Source organism: Anoplopoma fimbria, chromosome 8 (assembly GCF_027596085.1).
Source record: "Anoplopoma fimbria isolate UVic2021 breed Golden Eagle Sablefish chromosome 8, Afim_UVic_2022, whole genome shotgun sequence".
NCBI lineage: Eukaryota > Metazoa > Chordata > Actinopteri > Perciformes > Anoplopomatidae > Anoplopoma > Anoplopoma fimbria.
In genome coordinates, this window is record NC_072456.1 from 9,394,230 (window position 1) to 9,414,404 (window position 20,175).

The following is a 20,175-nucleotide window of genomic DNA, read 5'->3' on the forward strand; positions in this document are numbered from 1 at the left end:
TCCAAAAATTCAGAATTGCGTGTCTCTGTGTGTGTAAGTCTGGCATTTCCCCGCGTTGAAGTGATTACTTTTGGCTCTGTAGCCCTGTGTTCCCATTAGGCTGTAACTTCTTCACCACAACAGCCACATAAACGACACACACACACACACACACACACACACACACACACACACACACACACACACACACACACACACACACACACACACACACACACACACACACACACACACACACACACACACACACACCACACACACCCTGCCACGAAATCATATCATCGGACGTCAGTACCCAGGAGTCAGTGCTCTATACTGGGTTGATTTGTGGTCGTCTATCCCTCAGGCGGGTTCTGTGATTTAAAGCCTCTGATAATTTGTTTTTTGTCTTCTCTCTCTCTCTCTCTCTCTCCTTCCATTGTGAGCTAGTTTTCCTTCTCTTCTTCTCCTTATCCTTGGGACTAACTAGCGTTTCCTCCTCTCTAAACAAATGTATTCTTTCATTTTTACATTCATCATTTTATGTCATAACATCTCCTTCACCCTTTCTTTATGTTCTCTTTTCTTTATATTTTGTGTTTCTTGTATTCTGACTCGTGTCTCCTGTTTTTTATTCTACCCATCATCCATCCTCCTCCTCCCACTGTAGAAAGGTCTGCGGACCTTGGTTGTTGCATGTCGCCACTTCAGCCCAGAGGAATACATTGATGTGGACAAGCATCTGAACGCTGCCCGCACTGCGCTGCAGCAAAGGGAGGAGAAACTGCAGGAAGCCTTCAGCTACATTGAGAGAGACCTGCAGCTGCTTGGAGCAACAGGGGTTGAGGACAAGTATGGAGACTAACAAATACATTTGAAAATATTTTTATTGTTCCTCCTAAAAACGAGTTCTCCTCCCCTTATGCATATGACATCTTTCAGGTCAAGTAGAAATCTTTGCATTTTATTGGTTTATTCTAAACAGAAAGCAGTAGCACAATGTAGTGTGGATGTGTTTAGGTTACCCTCTTAGCTCGCCCAAGATATAGTTGAGTATGTACAGTGTATAGTAACTGATACATATAGTTAGTGTTTGGATCACTAATTATGTGCTAGTGATCCAAACATCTCAACAGTGTAATTCGTCCATTACTTTGGTTTATCACCAAACCTCCAAAACTTATTACATTCTCATTGGCCTCAGCTGCACTTTGTGTTAGTGCTTATTAGCGAAAGTTAGCATGCTAACATGCTAAACTAAGATTGGGGAATATAAGAAACATGCCTGCTAAACATCAGCATGTTTCCATTGTCATTGTGAGCATGTTGGCATAGTGAGATATGCATTTATTTTAAAGCTCCGCTGTGCCTAAGTGAAGCCTCACAGAGTTTCTTGGATGGCTGTAGACTCTTATTCTTGTGAATTGTTCTCTTACTAGAAAATGGCCATAGACCATATACTCAATAAAGATGGGAGTGGCTCGGAGCTAATAGAGTCAAGAATAGATAATGAAACTAAAGATTATAATGATACAGAAAAAAAACCGTTGAAGCTACATGAATAGTTTGATAAGAGACAAAAAGTGTGGCATTAAAAAAACAATAAGGAAATGCATGAACAGAAACAGAAAGATAAACACAGTGGACATGAGAATCTTCAACAAAAATACAACGTAGAGTCAGCGGGGAGAACGACGTCACCCCACTGAACCTCTCTGGAAATGAATGTTGATATCTGTTTGCATCAGCTCACCATCTGCTCCTCACATAGGCCTCTCTCTTCTCCCTGTTCATTTATCTCTCTGCTTTCTCATGTTCTGCTTTCGTATCTGGAATGAATTCCTCCTCCAGCACACATGGACACAATCAAAGGATCTCCTGTATCACGGAAGAGGAGACTAATATTTCCCCTCTGTTTTGAGTCTTATAAGAATAGTGTAATGCTGACAGACATGGTTATAGTATCTCATATTCTTTGTCTTTTTAACCTTTTAGAAAAAGGATTAAAATGCTTTTAATAATCAGTGCTGCCCAATGTCAGAGACAACTTTTACTCTCTGTGGCGACCCAGGGGACATAGAGGCCAAATCCACAATAAACAAGGAGACTCAGAGGCAGTTTGTAGGAAACAAAAAGTGTCCTTTTTAATAAAGAGGTTGGGGTAAAGGGGATGGTGTCAAACAAAAGATATCTCCCGTTTGGGGTCTTTGGCCTTCAGCCTTCTTCAAAGGTAGGGCAGTTCCATTGTCCTCTGTGGGTGGAGCAGAGAGAGAGAGAGAGAGAGAGAGAGATGAGTCTGTTGCCCAGCCTGTCTCTCCAGCTTGTCTGCCTGCTGCTTAGAAGCTAGGTGAACGTGTGCCTGCTCTGATTACCTGATTGGCTGCAGGTGTGGCCGGATAGAACACTCCCTCTACCAACCTGAGCTTGGGGATCGGCCCTTTTGCTGGATCTGCTTGGCTTTTTCCCCCTGGTCTGCCACACCTCCTCCTCTCATTAGAGACGGATAACATGCAACCATGGACCTTTAGTTTCATGTGTTGCTGTTAAAGAATATGTTCAAGCTATGTTTACCTATATATCTAACCATAATGTATGAGATTAGATCTTATGTTTGCTTGTTTGTCTTGAAGCAGATTATTCCATACTTTTAGACTTTACCCATCTGATAGAAGGAGCTTTAAGAAATATAGTGTCCTTTTCAATTCTCAAATAGACCTTTTGAATTATGGACACTGCAGTTCACTAACAAGCCTCAGTGGCTTGACCATATTACATTCACAGCAATGAAACAGCAGGTTTAAATGCCAGCTAGCTACATCACCTCACCAACTACAAGTGTAATACACATTTTTCTTTAGTTATTTCTAACCTGGGGATTTATCTAATTTAATTATACATACTGGAAGCTTTGAATATACACTTCATGTAACATGAGTAAATGGTGTCTATTCTCTCCCTCCCTTGTCTCTCTCAGACTCCAAGACAAAGTCCAGGAGACCATTGAGGCTCTACGGCTGGCAGGGATCAAAGTATGGGTGCTGACAGGGGACAAACATGAGACCGCAGTCAGCGTCAGCCTGTCCTGTGGTCACTTCCATCGAACCATGAACATCCTGGAGCTTCTGCAGCAACGGTCTGATAACGAGTGTGCGGAGCAGCTCCGCAGACTAGCCAGGAGGTGAGTGTTTCTGATTCTGCTTTTGACCATTGAATAAACACAGTGTAACTTTAAATGCATCTTGAATCTTTCATTTCTGATAGCAATGGAACTCTTTAACTATTTGATTCATAGTTTTGTTTTTAATTGGATACCATTGATTTGATTCATGTCCTGTTGTTACTGTCTGCATCAGTGTAAAACTGTCTGGACCTTAACTTGTTCTTATGTTTTTATGATTTAACAAAAAACTGTAGAACCCTGTCCAGTTATCTAGATGCCCGTTTCTGGAAATGGAAACATTTCTGTGAGAATATTAAGAAGCATGTTTATATGCTTGTTTCCAATATAGTCTAGCTCTGAGGCTGGACCTAAATATTTAAAAGCAATTCAGGTCCCACAATGTACTTTGCATTAACAAAAAGGCAAAGGTATCCAACTTTAAATGTGCTCCTAAGTGATGAATCTTTAAAATACACCCTTGGTATTTAAAAGTATAATCTTGTCTGTGACAAATACGTATTGAACAAAACATCTATGTAACAAGATAATGTGCTGGTGAATGGACTAACTAAAATCGACTACTACATTAGAATGTAGTAGTTGCTAGAGATTCTTCTTGTTCCTTTCCCTATACACCGCCTCTCATATTCTGTACTTTTCTAAATCTCTCATCTCTATTTTTCTCCAGGATAAAGGAGGACCATGTCATACAGCACGGGTTAGTCGTGGATGGGGCCAGTCTGTCTTTAGCCTTGAGGGAACACGAGAAGCTCTTTATGGAAGTGTGTAAAAACTGTTCAGCTGTGCTGTGCTGCCGCATGGCCCCGCTGCAGAAAGCTAAGGTACCACTCTTCTGCCACAAACACACCAAAGTACATTACTCTTAGATTGTCCAGAAGTCATTTTTTTTTTTACTTTGTTCTGTCCAGGTGGTGCGTCTTTTTAAAACCTCCCCAGAGAAACCCATCACTCTAGCTATTGGGGATGGAGCAAATGATGTCAGTATGATACAAGAAGCTCATGTGGGCATAGGTAAGCCCTAACCCACACACACACACACACACACACACACACACACACACACACACACACACACACACACACACACACACACACACACACACACACACACAATATAGTCTCTAAGTCTTAAAATCTGCAGTTTGTCCTCCAACATATATATATATATATATGTGGGTGTGTATGTGTCTTCAGGTATCATGGGGAAGGAGGGTCGTCAGGCTGTGAGAAACAGTGACTATGCAATTGCCAGGTTTAAGTTCCTGGCAAAACTTTTGCTTGTCCACGGTCACTTCTACTACATACGAATAGCTACGCTTGTACAGTACTTTTTCTACAAGGTGAGTAACCTAACTTTATCTGCTTATGCTCTTATGAAAATATATGATAATCCAGTGTTTTGGACAATGCTAGCAGAACAACTGCCATGTTTTTAATGTTTCGTTCCTTCACCCTGTCTTTTCTAGAATGTGTGTTTTATCACGCCACAGTTTTTATACCAGTTCTTCTGTCTGTTTTCACAACAAGTAAGTGTCTTTATCTCTCCATCCCTCTACTCTCTCATATGTCATTGTAGAGTTGTTTGTGGTTTTAATGTTGCACAGTCTATCATTGACTACATAGAATGCATTCTATACCAAAGGTTCTTTTCAAAACTCGTCTTTGGATTACGCAGCTTGATATCCAGTTTGATTTATATATTTTTAATTTGATTAACATTTATAGCTTTCAAAATGCTTAACAGGCCAAAATGTCATTGAGATGCATGTATGACTTTTACTTCATGCTTTGAGCTATTCAAATTTGTTTTAACCTTTTAAACAGTGGATCTCACATTTTGCATTTAAACATTTATGCGACATAGCTTTAGAATTTAGGATTTATGGTACATCAAACTATTAGTAGCATTAAGTCCGTTGCTAAATCTTTAGTCTGTTTATAAAGGGTATTTCACTGGTCCAAGACAAAAATGATATCAACCCTAAGAAATGACTGCCATTCTTTTTTCCCCTGTTTGTCTGACACTGGTAAAGCTCTCGGCCTGTTTTGTTTAAGTTCGGTTAGATGACTTGTGCATGTCAGTTTCAGCTAATAGTTTGGTGTTAAGTGAAATGTGGTCTCTGTCCATCCCAGACTCTGTATGACAGTGTTTATCTGACACTGTACAACATCTGCTTCACCTCGCTGCCCATCCTGGTGTACAGTCTATTTGAACAGCTGATCCATCCACACGTACTGCAGAGTAAACCTGGCCTGTACAGGTAGGTTTACATGTAATCTGTGGGTACACATGGTAGATAAGCATTAACTGCTTGGGGGAAACATGTCCACCATAAATTCATGAACAAAATGCACTTACTTGTTTTATGCTTTATACGCTGTCAACATGCATTATTTTGCTGCTGTTTACCTAAGATGTTTATCTAACATTTTAAGTAAGATCAAGCTAATTATAGTTTGATGTTGTTCCCATATGCATACTACTTAGTCTATAAGCCATTAAACATTTTCATAAATCACTCTGTAAATTACCGTCATTAACTTATCCATCACAGTGAAGCATGACAGTGCACTTTGATACATTATATATGTATATTCTACAGGGACATCAGCAAGAATTCTATGCTGTCTTTCCGGACGTTCCTGTACTGGACTTTGTTGGGCTTCTGTCACGCCTTCATCTTCTTCTTCGGATCCTACATACTGATGGGGGAGGACACCACACTTATGGGCAATGGACAGGTCTGTTCTTGGCAGTGTGTGTATGATGTTCTGCATGTTTATAGTAGAGTCTTAAGAAAAGAAAATGTTCTGCTTAGAAGATTTCAGAAAAACATATTAGGAAAATGTTGCTCTACGAAATAATGATAGGTTGGAAAGGAATGTGTGTTTGTGCATGTTATGATGAGTAATTCAAAAATGATGGGCCTGGTCACGGCTGGACCTTCTTCACTCACTCCTTCATTTAATCTTGCTCTTTTCTTATCTGTGTCTTCCTCATTTTTTAGTTTTTTTAACAGCCTTGTGTACACTGTGTTTGTCTCTATTACTGTGTCATCCACTTGTTGATGAGTAAGTTCTTGTAATTTTACCTTTCCCTCTTCTCATAACCTCTGTTTCTCCCTCTGGTTCTTCACCAAATATGTTTCCTTCCGTTTTCTTTTCTGCTGCATATCTTTGCTGTCTGTCTCTCTGTTTGAAGTTTGATATTTCAGAAAGCACTCACTCCTTTTGCGCTCTCTTGCTTGTGTCTATCTTCTTTCTTTTGTTGATTTCTCTTTTTTCCTTCTGCCTTCATGCTGTGCATGTCTTCAGATCTTTCGAACTAACAGGCAGCTGGTAAGAGTCTGCTCTAATGTTTAATGTATGTCTCCTTGGGGGGTTAATGAGACGACAATCAGAATGATTGCATATTTTTGACTTGCTGATTATATAGAAAAGGATGATTTTTCATACCTAAGGCCTACACTATTTTTACATGGTGACAAATTCTATTTTGAACATATGACGACATTTATAAAACATGTAGTACCTCATTGAACCTTGAAGGCTCTTGTTAATTACAATGGGTTTTGATTCCTCCATTTAAAAAAAAAAAAAAAAAAAAAAAAATGGATAAAGCTAAGCTGCATATTTTTAACGTGCCCTGGGGGCCTTTTTCTAAGTTTTTTTTTTTTTTTTTTTTTCTTGTTTGAATGTAACATGATTCACTATTTTCATATCTAAACATTATACATTTATAGCTGATTGGGGCCTTTTTATTTGGGCCCGATAAAGTCTGCCACCCTGGTGAGAAGTTTCTTTGAACCTGAGTGTATTTCACTGGTGTTTCTGACTGTCAGTAGCCGCAACCTGGGTGTGTGATGCAACTATGTCATGGCAGATGTATTGCTCAGGACCCAAGAAAGGACAGTGTCGAGTGTGAAGTTGTTTGAATGAGCGGCTCTTGAGAAAGCTGCAAGCAGCAACTCCTCGTGCTAAGAACCTGTTCTGATCAGGCTGGTTTTAAAAACAGGCACTGCTCTATTGTTAGAATAATAAGAGTCAGTTTGCACAGTGATTATGACAAATCTGAACAATGTACAAGGTTTAACTAAAGTGTACCATAGCCATCACTGGTAGGTTGAATATAGTGATGATTAAAAAGGCCCACGTAAGAAGATCATAAAAAAATAGGAAAAAAAGAGTTTGTAAGGATTTTCGGTAAAAAACTTTTTGTGGTGGTTTTTCAATTCAGTTATAAATAAATGCGAACAGAGTGGTTGCGCGGATACATGTTAGTCACAGCCGATCCCCCACTGAAATCGTTTTTTGAAGTGTTTTTTGAAGCGTTCTTTGACGGCGGCCATTTGCGCATCTCACTGAACATGTATGCTTCTATTTCATTAAATGTATCAATCCACACTGGCTCGGTCAGACGCACATCTAATGGAGTTGTTTGATGAGCGTGTTTTACACTTCATGTCTTTTCATGTTGCAGTAGGGATTCCAATTATCTTTTGAGTGTTAAGACTCCAGCAGGGTCCTGACTTTGCTGGCGAGAAATCAATTAACCCCCCCCCCCCCCAGTTCTCAACCTACAAGTAGAGTGATTCTAACAGTGGGGGCCAATGCCTCGTTATAGGCATCGAAATAGTCTTCATCTCGTTAACTGAAGCCGACGCCTGGTCAACTTGTCCCACCTGTCCTGACTTCCAACTTATATCAAGATTCATGGTTTGACTTAGTTTTGACTTATAGTTTCGACAATTCTTAATATCCCAGCAACATAATCACTAAATATCATGTACAGCAACTATTCATTTTAGTCAAGTGCCAACAAAACGTCATAGATTTATATTTGCAACAAACTAGCACTAACCTTATAGTTCTGAGTCAAAGAGGAGTAAGTAATGTACAAGTTTATTTGTTCATTTTTGACAACCAGAAGAAGATATGCAAGGTATCAAATTGCATATAAACAGGAGGACCATACAATGATCTTAAGCATATTGTATTATTGCTGGTAACTGGGTCCATGCATGTAAATATAGCCACTATTCCTCTGTTTGATCGTCGTAGTTTAATACTGTTGACTGTTTTATTAATAGATTTATGTCTGTTTTATAGATGTTTGGGAACTGGACATTTGGAACGCTGGTCTTTACTGTCATGGTCATCACAGTCACGTTAAAGGTATATCACACCCAATCTTTTGCTCTCACACCATTTTTCTGAACGGTATTAACTAGCAGTTTAACACACATATGTCATCTTTGACTGCATTTCTCATGGTGTTTAGACTTTAACTTTTTTTTCTTTCAAACATAATGTTGCTCTAGTAACATACATCCAGTTATATTCAGCTGTGAATGTGCTATTTTTCCATTTCTTTCTGCTAAGGACAAAACAGTAAAAAATGTAATTCAGCCAAAGAAAATTGAATGGCTGGTACAATAAAAAGTCTAGCATTTTAAGCACTCAGTCAACTATATTGGCTTAAAAGGCAATTTAATATTGAGCTTAAAACAGTTGTTTGCCAACATGTTTTCCATATTCCAGATATATGATGTCAGCAATATATCATTTTGTTAGCTTAGACCTCCATGGCATGTTTGGTTCTGCAGGGACACACTTGACCCCAGACCCAATATAAAATACTGCATATTGTGAAGTACACTTATGATGTCAGTGGCCATTAACAGAAAATGATTGGTCACAGGCTGGGGTCCAGGTCTTTTTCACAGCACAGAGGCAGATTGCTGTGGTTTATTGATGCCATTACTGTCCCTTTCTCAATGTTTTACACCTAGCTTTCTTTTCATCTCCCTCCTATGTGTGTGTGTGTGTCTGTGTGTGTGTGTGTGTGTGTGTGTGTGTGTGTGTGTGTGTGTGTGTGTGTGTGTGTGTGTGTGTGTGTGTGTGTGTGTGTGTGTGTGTGTGTGTGTGTGTGTGTGTGTGTAATAACAGCTTGCTTTAGAGACTCATTTCTGGACGTGGATGAACCATTTTGTGACGTGGGGTTCGATTGCCTTCTACTTCATCTTCTCTCTCTTCTATGGAGGCATCATCTGGTAAGAAGAGGTTCTAACGAGATCCTATTTATTTTATTTTATTTTGTACACTGATGCTGCTTTCACACTTAAAGAAAATGCTTTGTCATGGTGTAACATGGTCTCTCTGATCAAACTACCACATAGGCCTATCATAACACTTCTTAATTAATTAGAGTACATTTGGAGAATACACGATGCAGAATAAATTGCAGTGGCTAAAAGTGATTGCTGTCTTGCATCAAAGAAACACAAGTGAAATTGAATGTATGAAATCACATTTACATTGTTCCAAATCCTTTATTGATAGTAATAAATGACTACTACATATAGTTAATGATGGAAAATGAAAGAAAGTTGGTAGTAGAGTACATAATGGGACACAAATCTACCCTCTAATTACCTCTGAGCTCATACTTTGTCAGCATTGGGTTCCATATGATTTTAAATGCTTGGACAAAAAATATTCATATTTTATATACATTATTTTATATCTAAGGATAAACTGACAAAACTAAGAGCAAGACTCCAACTGCCAGTGAAACCTGAATATACAGTGAACAGGTGAAAGGGAGCAGACCCAGGCTGCTGGTTTGTTGATGCTTACCACCACTTAAGAGAAGCATAAAAAACAATTCTCTGCTTTCTCCTACAGTATGTAACCATTGTGTCCCTTCCACTCCCTCCAGGCCATTCCTCCACACCCAGGACATGTACTTTGTATTCGTACAGCTGTTGTCCAGCGGTTCAGCCTGGTTTGCCATCATCATCATCATCATAACTTGCCTCTTTCCTGATATGGTGAAGAAGGTCTTCTATCGACATCTGCAGCCCACCAGCACACAGAAGAGTCAGGTAACATGGGGAGGAGGGCCAGAAAGTAAAACGGAAGTCTTTCACAGGTTGTTGGTTACAGGGAACCTTTGTAAAGGAATCCAGCAGTTCCTTTAAAGTGAATTATAATTCGTACAAAGTACAGGCACTATTTCAAATTGCAAGTATTTATGTGAATCAATGAGACCAATTAGACACTAGCTAGTTCATTACCACAATCGTAAGATAATCCTACCAATAGTTTTAAGTGAAGAATGCTTAAAAGCAATTTCTATAGTTTTGGTTTGTTTTTATATAAGGTGTGCAGGCTAAAAAGTTAAATTTATTAAATAATAAAATGGCGCAGGGAAGGCTAAACACATTCTAGTAGTTATACTGTCAATTGTGTGCAATGTTAGGTGTTATACTTGTATGAGGAAAATGGAAATCATACATCCTATAATGTACCAAGAATGTGGAGACAGGAAATTGAGTGAAATGTCAAGGTAACTCAAATTCTAGACACGGAGAGAAAGTGTTCTTTATAGAAAATAAATAACTTTTTTTATAATATAAAAAAAAAAAGTATTTTATTTTCTCAGCCTCTGTGATCAAGAGTTACCCACTTCTATACAGGAGCAGCATGGTTCTGATTTGCACACACAAACACTCAGCATGACTTCTGTCTGATCGATACACACACCCAGACAAAAACACACAGTGTGCATGGTCATCTCTCAGTAGACCCACGCTGTTATGGTATTGATTACTCCACCTGGAGACAGTTTATGTTTTAATTCCTCCTTTCAAAACTCTCTTCTTGTTTCTCAGGGAAAAAAATGCACTTCCTTTTTCCAATCCTTTCTGGTGTGTGTTGTTTCTCCTCTAACCTTTGTCCCATTGTATCTCTGTGTGTATATGTGTGTGATTCTGATAGTTGGTAAGGTATAAATTGTGTGTTTTTAAATGTGTGTATGTGAGCTTGAGTTCTAACCTGAGTGTGTGTGTATGTGTGTATGTGTTTGTTCTTCCTCCTATCCTCTCTGTGTATTCTCCTGGTGTAGGTGTATTCCAACCGCGTGGCAATAGGTGATGACTTCATCGCTCTGCAGCCTCTTTCCAGAGCCAAGGGCCAGCTGGGCAAAATTAGGTAGAGGAGATGAGACAGTTTCAGACCTGGGCTTAAAAAACCTTAATGCTATCAATTCAAATAAAACAAGTATCCCAGGAGTGCTTCATTCTAAAGCAATATCTCCACATTAATAGTTTTGGGCTTATTCTGTATATATTTGTGAACAGATACCCAGCATTACTGGGTTGTCCAGTTTCCCTGCGTAGATGCTGCTCCTTAATTTAATTTCAGTTCCATTAGTTTGAAAATCTGTATTTCAAATATTTGAACACTTTCAGAAACCACCACATGGCTAGTTCTCTTTTTGGAAACGCATAACTTAGTCAAATCAACTATAATAACTTTACATGATGTCCCTTAAAAATGTATTAGTGTTATCTTTTTACACATATGCCAGACTTACCATTAACAACAAAAATAGTACCAGTGTTGTGTCAGATAGCATTCAGAATATATTCAAAAGTCTGTTGGAAACATTAACTTGTAGGTTATCAATGCCAAATTGATGATGCTTTACAAAAAACAGGTGTTTAAAACTTATTTACAGCATAACATAGACGGCACCTTAAAATAAATATTGCTTTAGGAAACAAGTGCTCCTGTTTATGATCATTCAAACAATACTGAAATGTTCTATCTCCCAGGTCTGGACTAAGGCCTGTTTCTAACACTGGCAGTACACTGACTGCTGAGACGTGTGCTGTTAATGTTGGAACAGTTGTGTTGCTGTTATATCTGTGACTGCATGCCCTGGACAAGCCAATCAGCATTCTCCAGGATTGGGATGGGGGGGCAGGGTACTAAACATATTTTGGGGCTTTGTGGGCTAGGAGATGATGCAAAAGAATGTGACATCAAGCATTTCACCTGCTGCATGTGTTGCATTTTAGTAAGGAGGCTGACATAGAGAATGTGATCTGAGACTTCCAACACTCCTGCTTGTTAAAGCACATGACCGTCATTACTGCCCCACTGCATGAACAAACAGATGAATGAGTAAAGGAATCAATTACTTAATTGCCTTTATCTCATCACTCATTGTAGTGTGATAGCCATTTGTCATTCAGGGACAGTTTGGGGCCCTGAGTCGTTCTGACTGTGAGATCCTGCATCTGCATTAGTCACAAATCAGAGCTCCTGGTCAGACCTGCCTCCTGACCATCGGCTCGTGGTCTTGTCATACAACCCCAGTCTGGCATGCCTCACTCATATTGAAGTGACCCCAAGGTGCAGTCCATCACAACACCCCTTTTATCTCTAGCATGGTCCTGTCCTCATTACATAGTGTCAAACACCCTCAAACTAGGTTCACCACTTGAGACACCCTCTTCAGCTCAGGGATCAGTCCACCCTGCATGTTAGACTCACAGCAGAAGACTGATGCCCCACCACATCTGCATGACTGACTGGTCTGCGCTGCCTTGCACAGCATCATGTGTCCTGTTAGAAGCATGACAGACTCTTGGGTTATTATCACAGCTGTTTTAGACAGATGACTTGAAGATCTTGTGCTGTCATAGCGGAAACGTTTTCTTTTTTTTACCTTCAGAAAGGTAGGATTACTTGCAGTAGTAGTAGTAGTAGTAGTTTTAATGAGATGTATCTAAAAAAAACTGGTTAAATGATATTCCAAGTCACGATCAATAAAAGCAATGCAGGTCCCATCCCACAAACTCAATGAGCAGAAACAAAGATTGATTTATCATAAGTGGGAAGCGCATTATGCAAAAGAGATCCTATTTCCTCAGTTTGAGTGATTTGTTTGTTGAATTGGTAGAACTACACAAGATGTTCTTACTGAGTAAAGAATCCAAGCGTGTATTCATTAAAATGTCTTCGATAATGCAATTTATTCAGTTCTGTTGAACGAGTTCCAGTATCTATCAGTCTTTTTTTCTTAATTAGATTAAAGGGAGGTAATCGTAAAAGAACCCAGGGGGCTCTCCGGGGTTTTTTATTGTTTGCCTACTCTGTAGCTCTGATAGATTCAGCAGCAGGTTAATTGGTTTTTGATACTAATAGATTTGCTCTTATCAGCACTAGAAGGATGCATTTCCCTTGAGACATAGTTCTTATATGCCTGCAGCTTCTTTCTGCCTTCAATTGTCTCTGCTTTTATGAGAAATTAAAGCCCTCCTCCAGTGATCTCATCACCCCCACTCAAATTTTCTGAAAGACCTCTTCAGTGATTTTTGATTTTCTCACAGTGCCAATTAGGATGAGGTTAAGATATGTAGCAGGGGAATAACACCTGGGATGCACAACAGAGTCTTGTTTCAAACAGCAGAAAGCAGAAGATCTAATTTGCCTTGTAAGCCCAAAATTTGCTCTCAACTCTGTTGCTATGTTGGGTTGCCGGTGAGGTCACTTGGGAATGGCTTTAAAAAGGGGACCAGCATTGATTTGATCTCTACATACTGAATGTATACGTGTATAAGAGCGCACTGTTAAGTGAGGGTCAAAAATGTAATTAACTGCCCCCCTACTACAGTGCAGCCTGGACTGACTCGCTGACTGACTGCTTGCTTACTAACTGACTAATTAATCTGCTGGTTGGTAATCAAGCAGCACTGAAAAACCTATCCACAGTACCCACATTTAGTCTTGAATTGAGCCCATAGATTTACAAAACAAATATAAAATGTTTTGAGATTAATTTAAAATCTTGCCCAAATGAAGAAGATAACATTCTAATAATCAAATATTAGTTTTTGATTCTAGATCCTTTTCAAGGTGTGTTCTTGTTTCAGAAATTTTCTAAAAAGGTAAAAAAAAACTTAATTGCATTCGAAACAAGTTGTTATCTCATCCAGATCTGAGTCAAGATTTAGTGTTTGACAGAATAACTACTCTGGATATGTTTGCAGTGTGATTGGTTAGGTAAGAGGCTTGCGTTACTGGTAATGTTGCTATGTCGATGTCTGACCTACCAACAGTCTACCTGGCTGACTGATCAGTTGTTTGACTAGCCAGCGGGGCTCACTGTAAGCATCTTGTGTCCTTCAGATGGAAGAGGGTGAGGGTTCAGTCGGCCCAGAATATGACCCTGTTAAAGCCCAGCGGAGCCCAGGGGAGGACAATTGGCACCTGCTAGCTGCTTATCCTCCCCCTGCTGCCCCCGGCCCAGACCCCTGCTTCCCCTAGGTAGTACCATACTTCACTCCCATTGTCGCCTTCCTACTTCCACTGCCCCAGCATCATGGCTTCACCTGAGGACCAACCAACCCTCTATACCCCTTAACAGCTGCAGTCAACCACATTATGTCCTTATATTTGGTTAAAACAACCTGCACTTTCAGTCATTTGCCCATGGTTGTATGTCACAGCTGCCCCTGCACTGCCCCTTCTTTAGTTCATATTTAAAAATACTATTCCTGTACTGTAAGTCTCTCTGTTGGCCTTACTTCCTGTATGAATGGCTCCGTCCTCTCCCACACACACATTTCATAAATACTCTCATCCTTCCCTACACGGATATGTCTGATCCCATCCTCCCTGAGCCAATACATGATTTCCCCCATTTTGTCCTAAACCAGTCTCAATGCACCCCTCACTGTTGATGATCAGATCTGGGATCAAAGTTTAGAGAGAGAGAGAGAGAATGCTGTTGGCATGCTGACTTCATAGTCCTTGCTGTATATTTTTTCAGTCATCTAATCCCTCCATAATAATACTCCATACAGCCCTGTATGACATACCTCCTTGTAAGTATTTGATATCTCATACAACCCTTTTGCGTTTATAGTGTGATTTCTTTTTTTTTTTATTGTTATTTTTTCGTCCGTTCTATAATTCAAGACTTTCAGTGTTTTGTTTTTGCTCTTCATACAGATTGTGCTTTGTGAGCACCATATATTAACTATAAACACAAGATCATTACATTTTGTTATGCAGTTGCCAAAAAGGTCTTGACAAAGAAACTCTGCTGTCTTAGTTGTGTAAACCAACATAAGGTTGTTCTAAATGTAAGGACAGCACACATGAACTCAAACTGAACTCTATAACTGATATAGTGAATCAGGCAGGGGATGATGTCACCCATATAGCTGCCACTGGGGCCTTGGCCATTTTACGACAAAACCTGAAATTCAGGCTTCGTTTTCTTGGAACATTTCAGTTTACAACAGAGCTCTTAATCATAAGGTCCTGCCTTTGGGCTTCATATTACTGCTGTTTCTCAAGAACAAAGTAACAAAAATTACTTGCACCAAACGGTTCCTCAGAAACCTACTTGTTTCTTGTTCATTTCTCCCCTAAACAGCATTGGATAGCAAGTTGTATTGTAACATGACTGCCAATAAGAACTGCGTTATCTCAACTATGTCTGCCATTGCTTCTGATACAGTATAAAGTACAAGCCCTGAGATGCCTGATTGCTGCAGATTGATGAGATTGGTAGAATGACTAGCCTAATCAGTTATCTTAAAGTTAATGTATAAGCTGACCGTAGTAATCACTCACACGGTCATACCAGCATAGATACACAAAGGATGCTGAACAAACAGATTAACTCAAGTGAAGCTTTTCTTAAGTGGTGACCGTTGTGTTACAGTTCTGATATAGGACAAGAAAAAACACACATTTATTATCCAGCTACACCTGACCTTGCCAAAATAAATCACATTGTCCTGTCTCTGTTTTGCTGTTGCCAACCGAGAAGCAGAAGTTTGGTTTCATGCCAGCAGTGTCTCCAATTTCTGCTGCAGAGAGATGCAACAACAGCAACATCACAATCCAAAGCACTGTGGAATATATAAGGAAAATAATAGGAATAAATTAGGCTATATCCCAGAAGATAAAAGATGTTCAGAAATTGTTTGCTACTAAACCACATTTTCAATATACCTGGACTTGCAAGCATGTTAGGGTTAACTTAGCTCTCCATATGCAGAAAGAAAAACAGGAGGCTTTATAACTTTACATAGTCCAAAATTGCTTTAGATTAAGAAACATCTCCACAAATAGCGCCTGTAATTGATAACAGAAAAAAGTACCAATTGAAGCTTATTTATTGTCTTATAAAAACCAGCTTGGTCACTGAGGTTAGTCTGAGGTTAATCTAGAATTAAATTGGCCCTTTGAGTTCTAAAAAGTTATATCTTATCTTAAAAGCAGCACATAGGATGCAAACTAAATGAGTGTAAGCTCTAACTCTGTCTGTGTTTGTCTCTCTACTCTTCACTTTCCCTCTTCTCCACCGAACACTGTCTCTCTCGGGTGCTGACTCAGATTAACAAAGCCACCTGACGCTGCAGGTTTCTCGGCAGCAACTTCATTCAGCTTTGTCTACCAATGCATCTGTGGCTCGTTTAAAAGGAAAAATATCAGGATGGATGATAGCGCTGCCTTAGTTTCTGATCCTGCGTATTCATTCATAGGATATGATGGCTCCGGGCCTTTCAGTATTTAAGTCAAAACATTGTATAAACCAAGACCAGGTTTATACAATAGGTTATTTTTTTGTTTGTTTTTTCTTAATGTTTTTGTTGTTCACAGGTTTTATGGTTTATGATTTATTTGCAACATTTCAGCCCCTTGTTTAGCATGTTTTTAATGGTTTCCCTGTATATCATTCTCCCTTTGACAGCATGCAATAAGTGATCCTCCAGTCATCCATCATCCTCTCAGAATGTGACAGTAACCCTGTTACAGTCTTACTAATTTCTTCTTTTTTTCCCCTCTTTCTCCAATCACTTCTCCCGCTTTCTTTCTCTTTTGCTTTTTTTTCCTTTTTGTCATGTGTTCTGCTTCTGTCATTTTTTCTTACTTTCTCTATGCCACCAACTGTTCCCTTCACCCTATTTTTCTCCTGCTCTTTGCTCTGCCTTTCATCCCTTTCTCTCCTCCCTCCAGTCTCTATCAACCCCCCAGACGCAGGCCCTCAGCTGTGTGGAGTCCCTGTGCTGCTACCAAAATGGGCAGAGCGGCTGTTCCCGCCTGGGCGGCCTCCTGGAGCAAATAGCCGGGCGGTGCCAGACCAGCGGCAACAGGTGGGGAGGACAACGGCAAGAAACAATGATTATGAATCCTGATGAACTCGCACCGCCTCACGGTGTCAAAAATTTAGGCTGCAGTCCTGACAGCTAACGTGGCTACGACTCTACTGTAAGTCTTTCCTGTTCAGATCCGTTGCAGGTTGAGCATACAGTTTTGTGTGTGGGGGGGTCTCAGACGGTCAAATTGACTGGTTTTATGGTGTGGCTTAGCAAGAAGAAGAAGAACAACCGAGCAAGAGCTAGAAGTTCAAGATGTGTGGATCAAGCCATTATTGACTGCACTATTGAGTTTCTTATTTCCATGGAAGTCTATGCTGGGAGAGTCTGAAGTCCGAACATTTTGATTAAGCTGACAGAAGGATGTGCTTAATCTCATATCTACAGTAGTGTACTATCAGAAATATATCCGTACACCGTGTAACCAAAAACATAGAGACCAATGAGTAGACTGTAATGGCTATGCCTTCTAGATAGCATGCACTGCAATGGATGTTTGACAGGCTTGTCCGCGAGAATTTGTATTGAGCCCTCACAATGGAGACTTGCTGCGATACACAGGCACCGAACAGGTCTCAATATTACACCATGTAACCCGTCTTGTGTATTTAGCCCCTACATTAGGGGAGGTCTGTCTATAAGACCATGTGTCTATGTTCTTCTCATCTATGCTATGATCTGTTGTTCTGTCTGTCCTGTCTGTCTCCTATGTTTCTATTTGATACCCCCTTTAAATCAATTTGGTGTCCAAATTAGCCTAATTAGCCAGTTTTCAAGGAGAACTGCCTAATCTGTGATGCACTTTAACAGATGACACTGATGTCTATATGTCAAGTTGACTCGTTAGCTTTGGGTTGACTCCTATATTGACCTGTAGGTCCTGTTGTTTTCTGAAGGAGTTCTCCACTTGAGATAAGGCCACATAATGGCTGGTTTTACGGTATACGATCAATCACCAAAAATGGGCGTGTACATCTCAACTATTAACCTATGACTGAAGAGATGTGGAAGTGCTTCATAAGTGATAGGTTCTGACGACTTAGCTTTGAAGCTGCATTTGGCAATGTGCATTTGAGTGGCCCTTAAATGGCAGAGAGGGGTAAGAGTAATTACACATGATGTCACCTAACCGCACGAAGTGAGCTCTTAATATGTGCAGATACAACGCTCTTCTCTGCTGCAGCTCCACATTGTGATAAAAGTTGTTAAAAATTCAACAACTTCAGTTTTTATTTTTTTCACATTTTGCTGGGCTGCCCAATCTGCTGTTTCAGTATTATTGTGTCTTTTTGCCTGAATTCCGGCAACTCAGTGGGGTCATCGATTAATTGACCTGATGGGCCCTTTCTGCTGAGTGACCAATACTCCCCAAAACAGCTTGGGACTCTCAGTATTGATTACATCAATAATGAAGATGTAGCATTCTTGTTCTTTGTGTGTGAGACTTTTGCATTGGGTCTTGCACAGATGTTTGTTCATTCAAGACTGTGTGTGTGTTTGTAAAGACAATGACAGCATGCAGGTCAAATAAGGGGTGCACTGTTCCTCCCTTCAGCCCCTCTGGACAGAAACCTGCACACTATCTGTGGTCGAGTAGAGGGCTGTGTCATCCCAGTCAGTCAGGCCTGGGAGATGCAGCAGTCTTATGAGCTATCCCATTTCAGAGACATAAAATTCCGTCGGGCTGAAACAACATCTCTTTGTATCTAGTTGTATTCTATACCAAGCCTGTGGCCAAATAATTATCACCTTAGGCATGTCATCTGATGATTTTTATCTTTGATTCAGCCAGTCAGGACTATAAAATCTTTTATAGTCTTTTCATTTTTATATTTATTCCCTACATCATTCTTTAGACGGAGGTGATGGGGGTACGCTCCATGAAATAATCTATTTCAATTGTTGTCAGGGTCACTTCACTGAGAGAAAGGAAGCTATTCTCTTCGCTCCAGGGTCAAATTGCTACTAAATGCATGATTCAATCTAGATTAATTTCTTCTTGTTGGAATGATTCATCTGTTTTCTGACCTTGGCACGAAGCAGCCAATTGAGTTCTTCCATCTGAGCTGACAGCAATTTACACTCCCGGAAGGATAAACAATGAACAGAAGTAAAATGCTCTGCATGGGTGGGGTTTACTGTGACTTCAGAAAGAAATCAACAAATATAATTGGGGCAGAATATGAAGGTTTAGATTTGATTACACATACCTTCATCTGTCTCTCCCGTCCCTTCTTCTTTACCTTCTGGGTTGGAGGAAATAAAGCATAAAACCACAAAGAATTAATGAAAGACTCCACACTTGGCCTTAATGCTAGGATACTGCCATAGGGGAAAGGGAATGTATCCACTCAGTCCTATATTACATAATTAATGACTGGAAGTGACATATTTAAGCATATTTACAAACATATAATACATAATGTATTTAACTGCTATATATCGGAAGCCCAACTGTAGCTGGCTGTTAAATGCTGGCCACAGCTGAATTATGGCTAGGGGTTAAAAAAGCAGGATCGGACACAGATGTCTGGAGTCAAAGATGTTTTCTCAAAATAAACGAGATGCATGCCTGTGTGAAGTTGTCAAATTCTGGCAGCTGCGTCTCCATCCAAATGGCAAACAAATTTTACGCAGACCTTCAAGTAGCTGAAAATAAAGAAAGGACATGGTAGTATTGTGATATAATTCGCAGGCATGTATCCTGAATAATCAAAGTGTACTAAACCACTTGTTAGCTCTTGAACCATCCTACATGATTATTTAGCTAACAAACTAAATTCAACAAGTCTGTTTTAAAAACAGTTCATTGAACCTTAACGTTTGAATACTTTGTGTAACATCTGTTCATCGTCTCTAACTTATTGCATTATAGTTAAACAAAAAAAAAATCCTTGGATAGAAACTCAGCTGCTGTCTGACATCCCCTTCTCCTCTTCTCCAAGAACAAGGGGACCCGAAACCAGAGAGGCTGCTGGGAAATGTAGTCTCAGAATCTTTTTTGCTACTTACTGTATCTATTAGTCTTTTTCTAATTAATCCCGA

The 20,175-nt window shown here is 39.8% G+C and overlaps 1 protein-coding gene across 2 annotated transcripts in view; it reads left to right on the forward strand.

Annotated features, from left to right (window-relative positions):
- Positions 1 to 20,175, forward strand: part of atp11b (ATPase phospholipid transporting 11B (putative)) — a 46,990-nt gene that overhangs the window by 20,776 nt on the left and 6,039 nt on the right. For both annotated transcript variants that reach the window (XM_054602380.1, XM_054602381.1), the window contains exons 18-29: positions 650 to 831; positions 2,954 to 3,157; positions 3,828 to 3,981; positions 4,069 to 4,171; positions 4,355 to 4,500; positions 4,627 to 4,686; positions 5,294 to 5,421; positions 5,764 to 5,902; positions 8,270 to 8,335; positions 9,110 to 9,213; positions 9,882 to 10,047; positions 16,991 to 17,127. In XM_054602380.1, the coding sequence (XP_054458355.1) occupies positions 650 to 831; positions 2,954 to 3,157; positions 3,828 to 3,981; positions 4,069 to 4,171; positions 4,355 to 4,500; positions 4,627 to 4,686; positions 5,294 to 5,421; positions 5,764 to 5,902; positions 8,270 to 8,335; positions 9,110 to 9,213; positions 9,882 to 10,047; positions 16,991 to 17,127 (1,589 nt within the window). The remainder of the gene's footprint in view (positions 1 to 649; positions 832 to 2,953; positions 3,158 to 3,827; positions 3,982 to 4,068; positions 4,172 to 4,354; positions 4,501 to 4,626; positions 4,687 to 5,293; positions 5,422 to 5,763; positions 5,903 to 8,269; positions 8,336 to 9,109; positions 9,214 to 9,881; positions 10,048 to 16,990; positions 17,128 to 20,175) is intronic.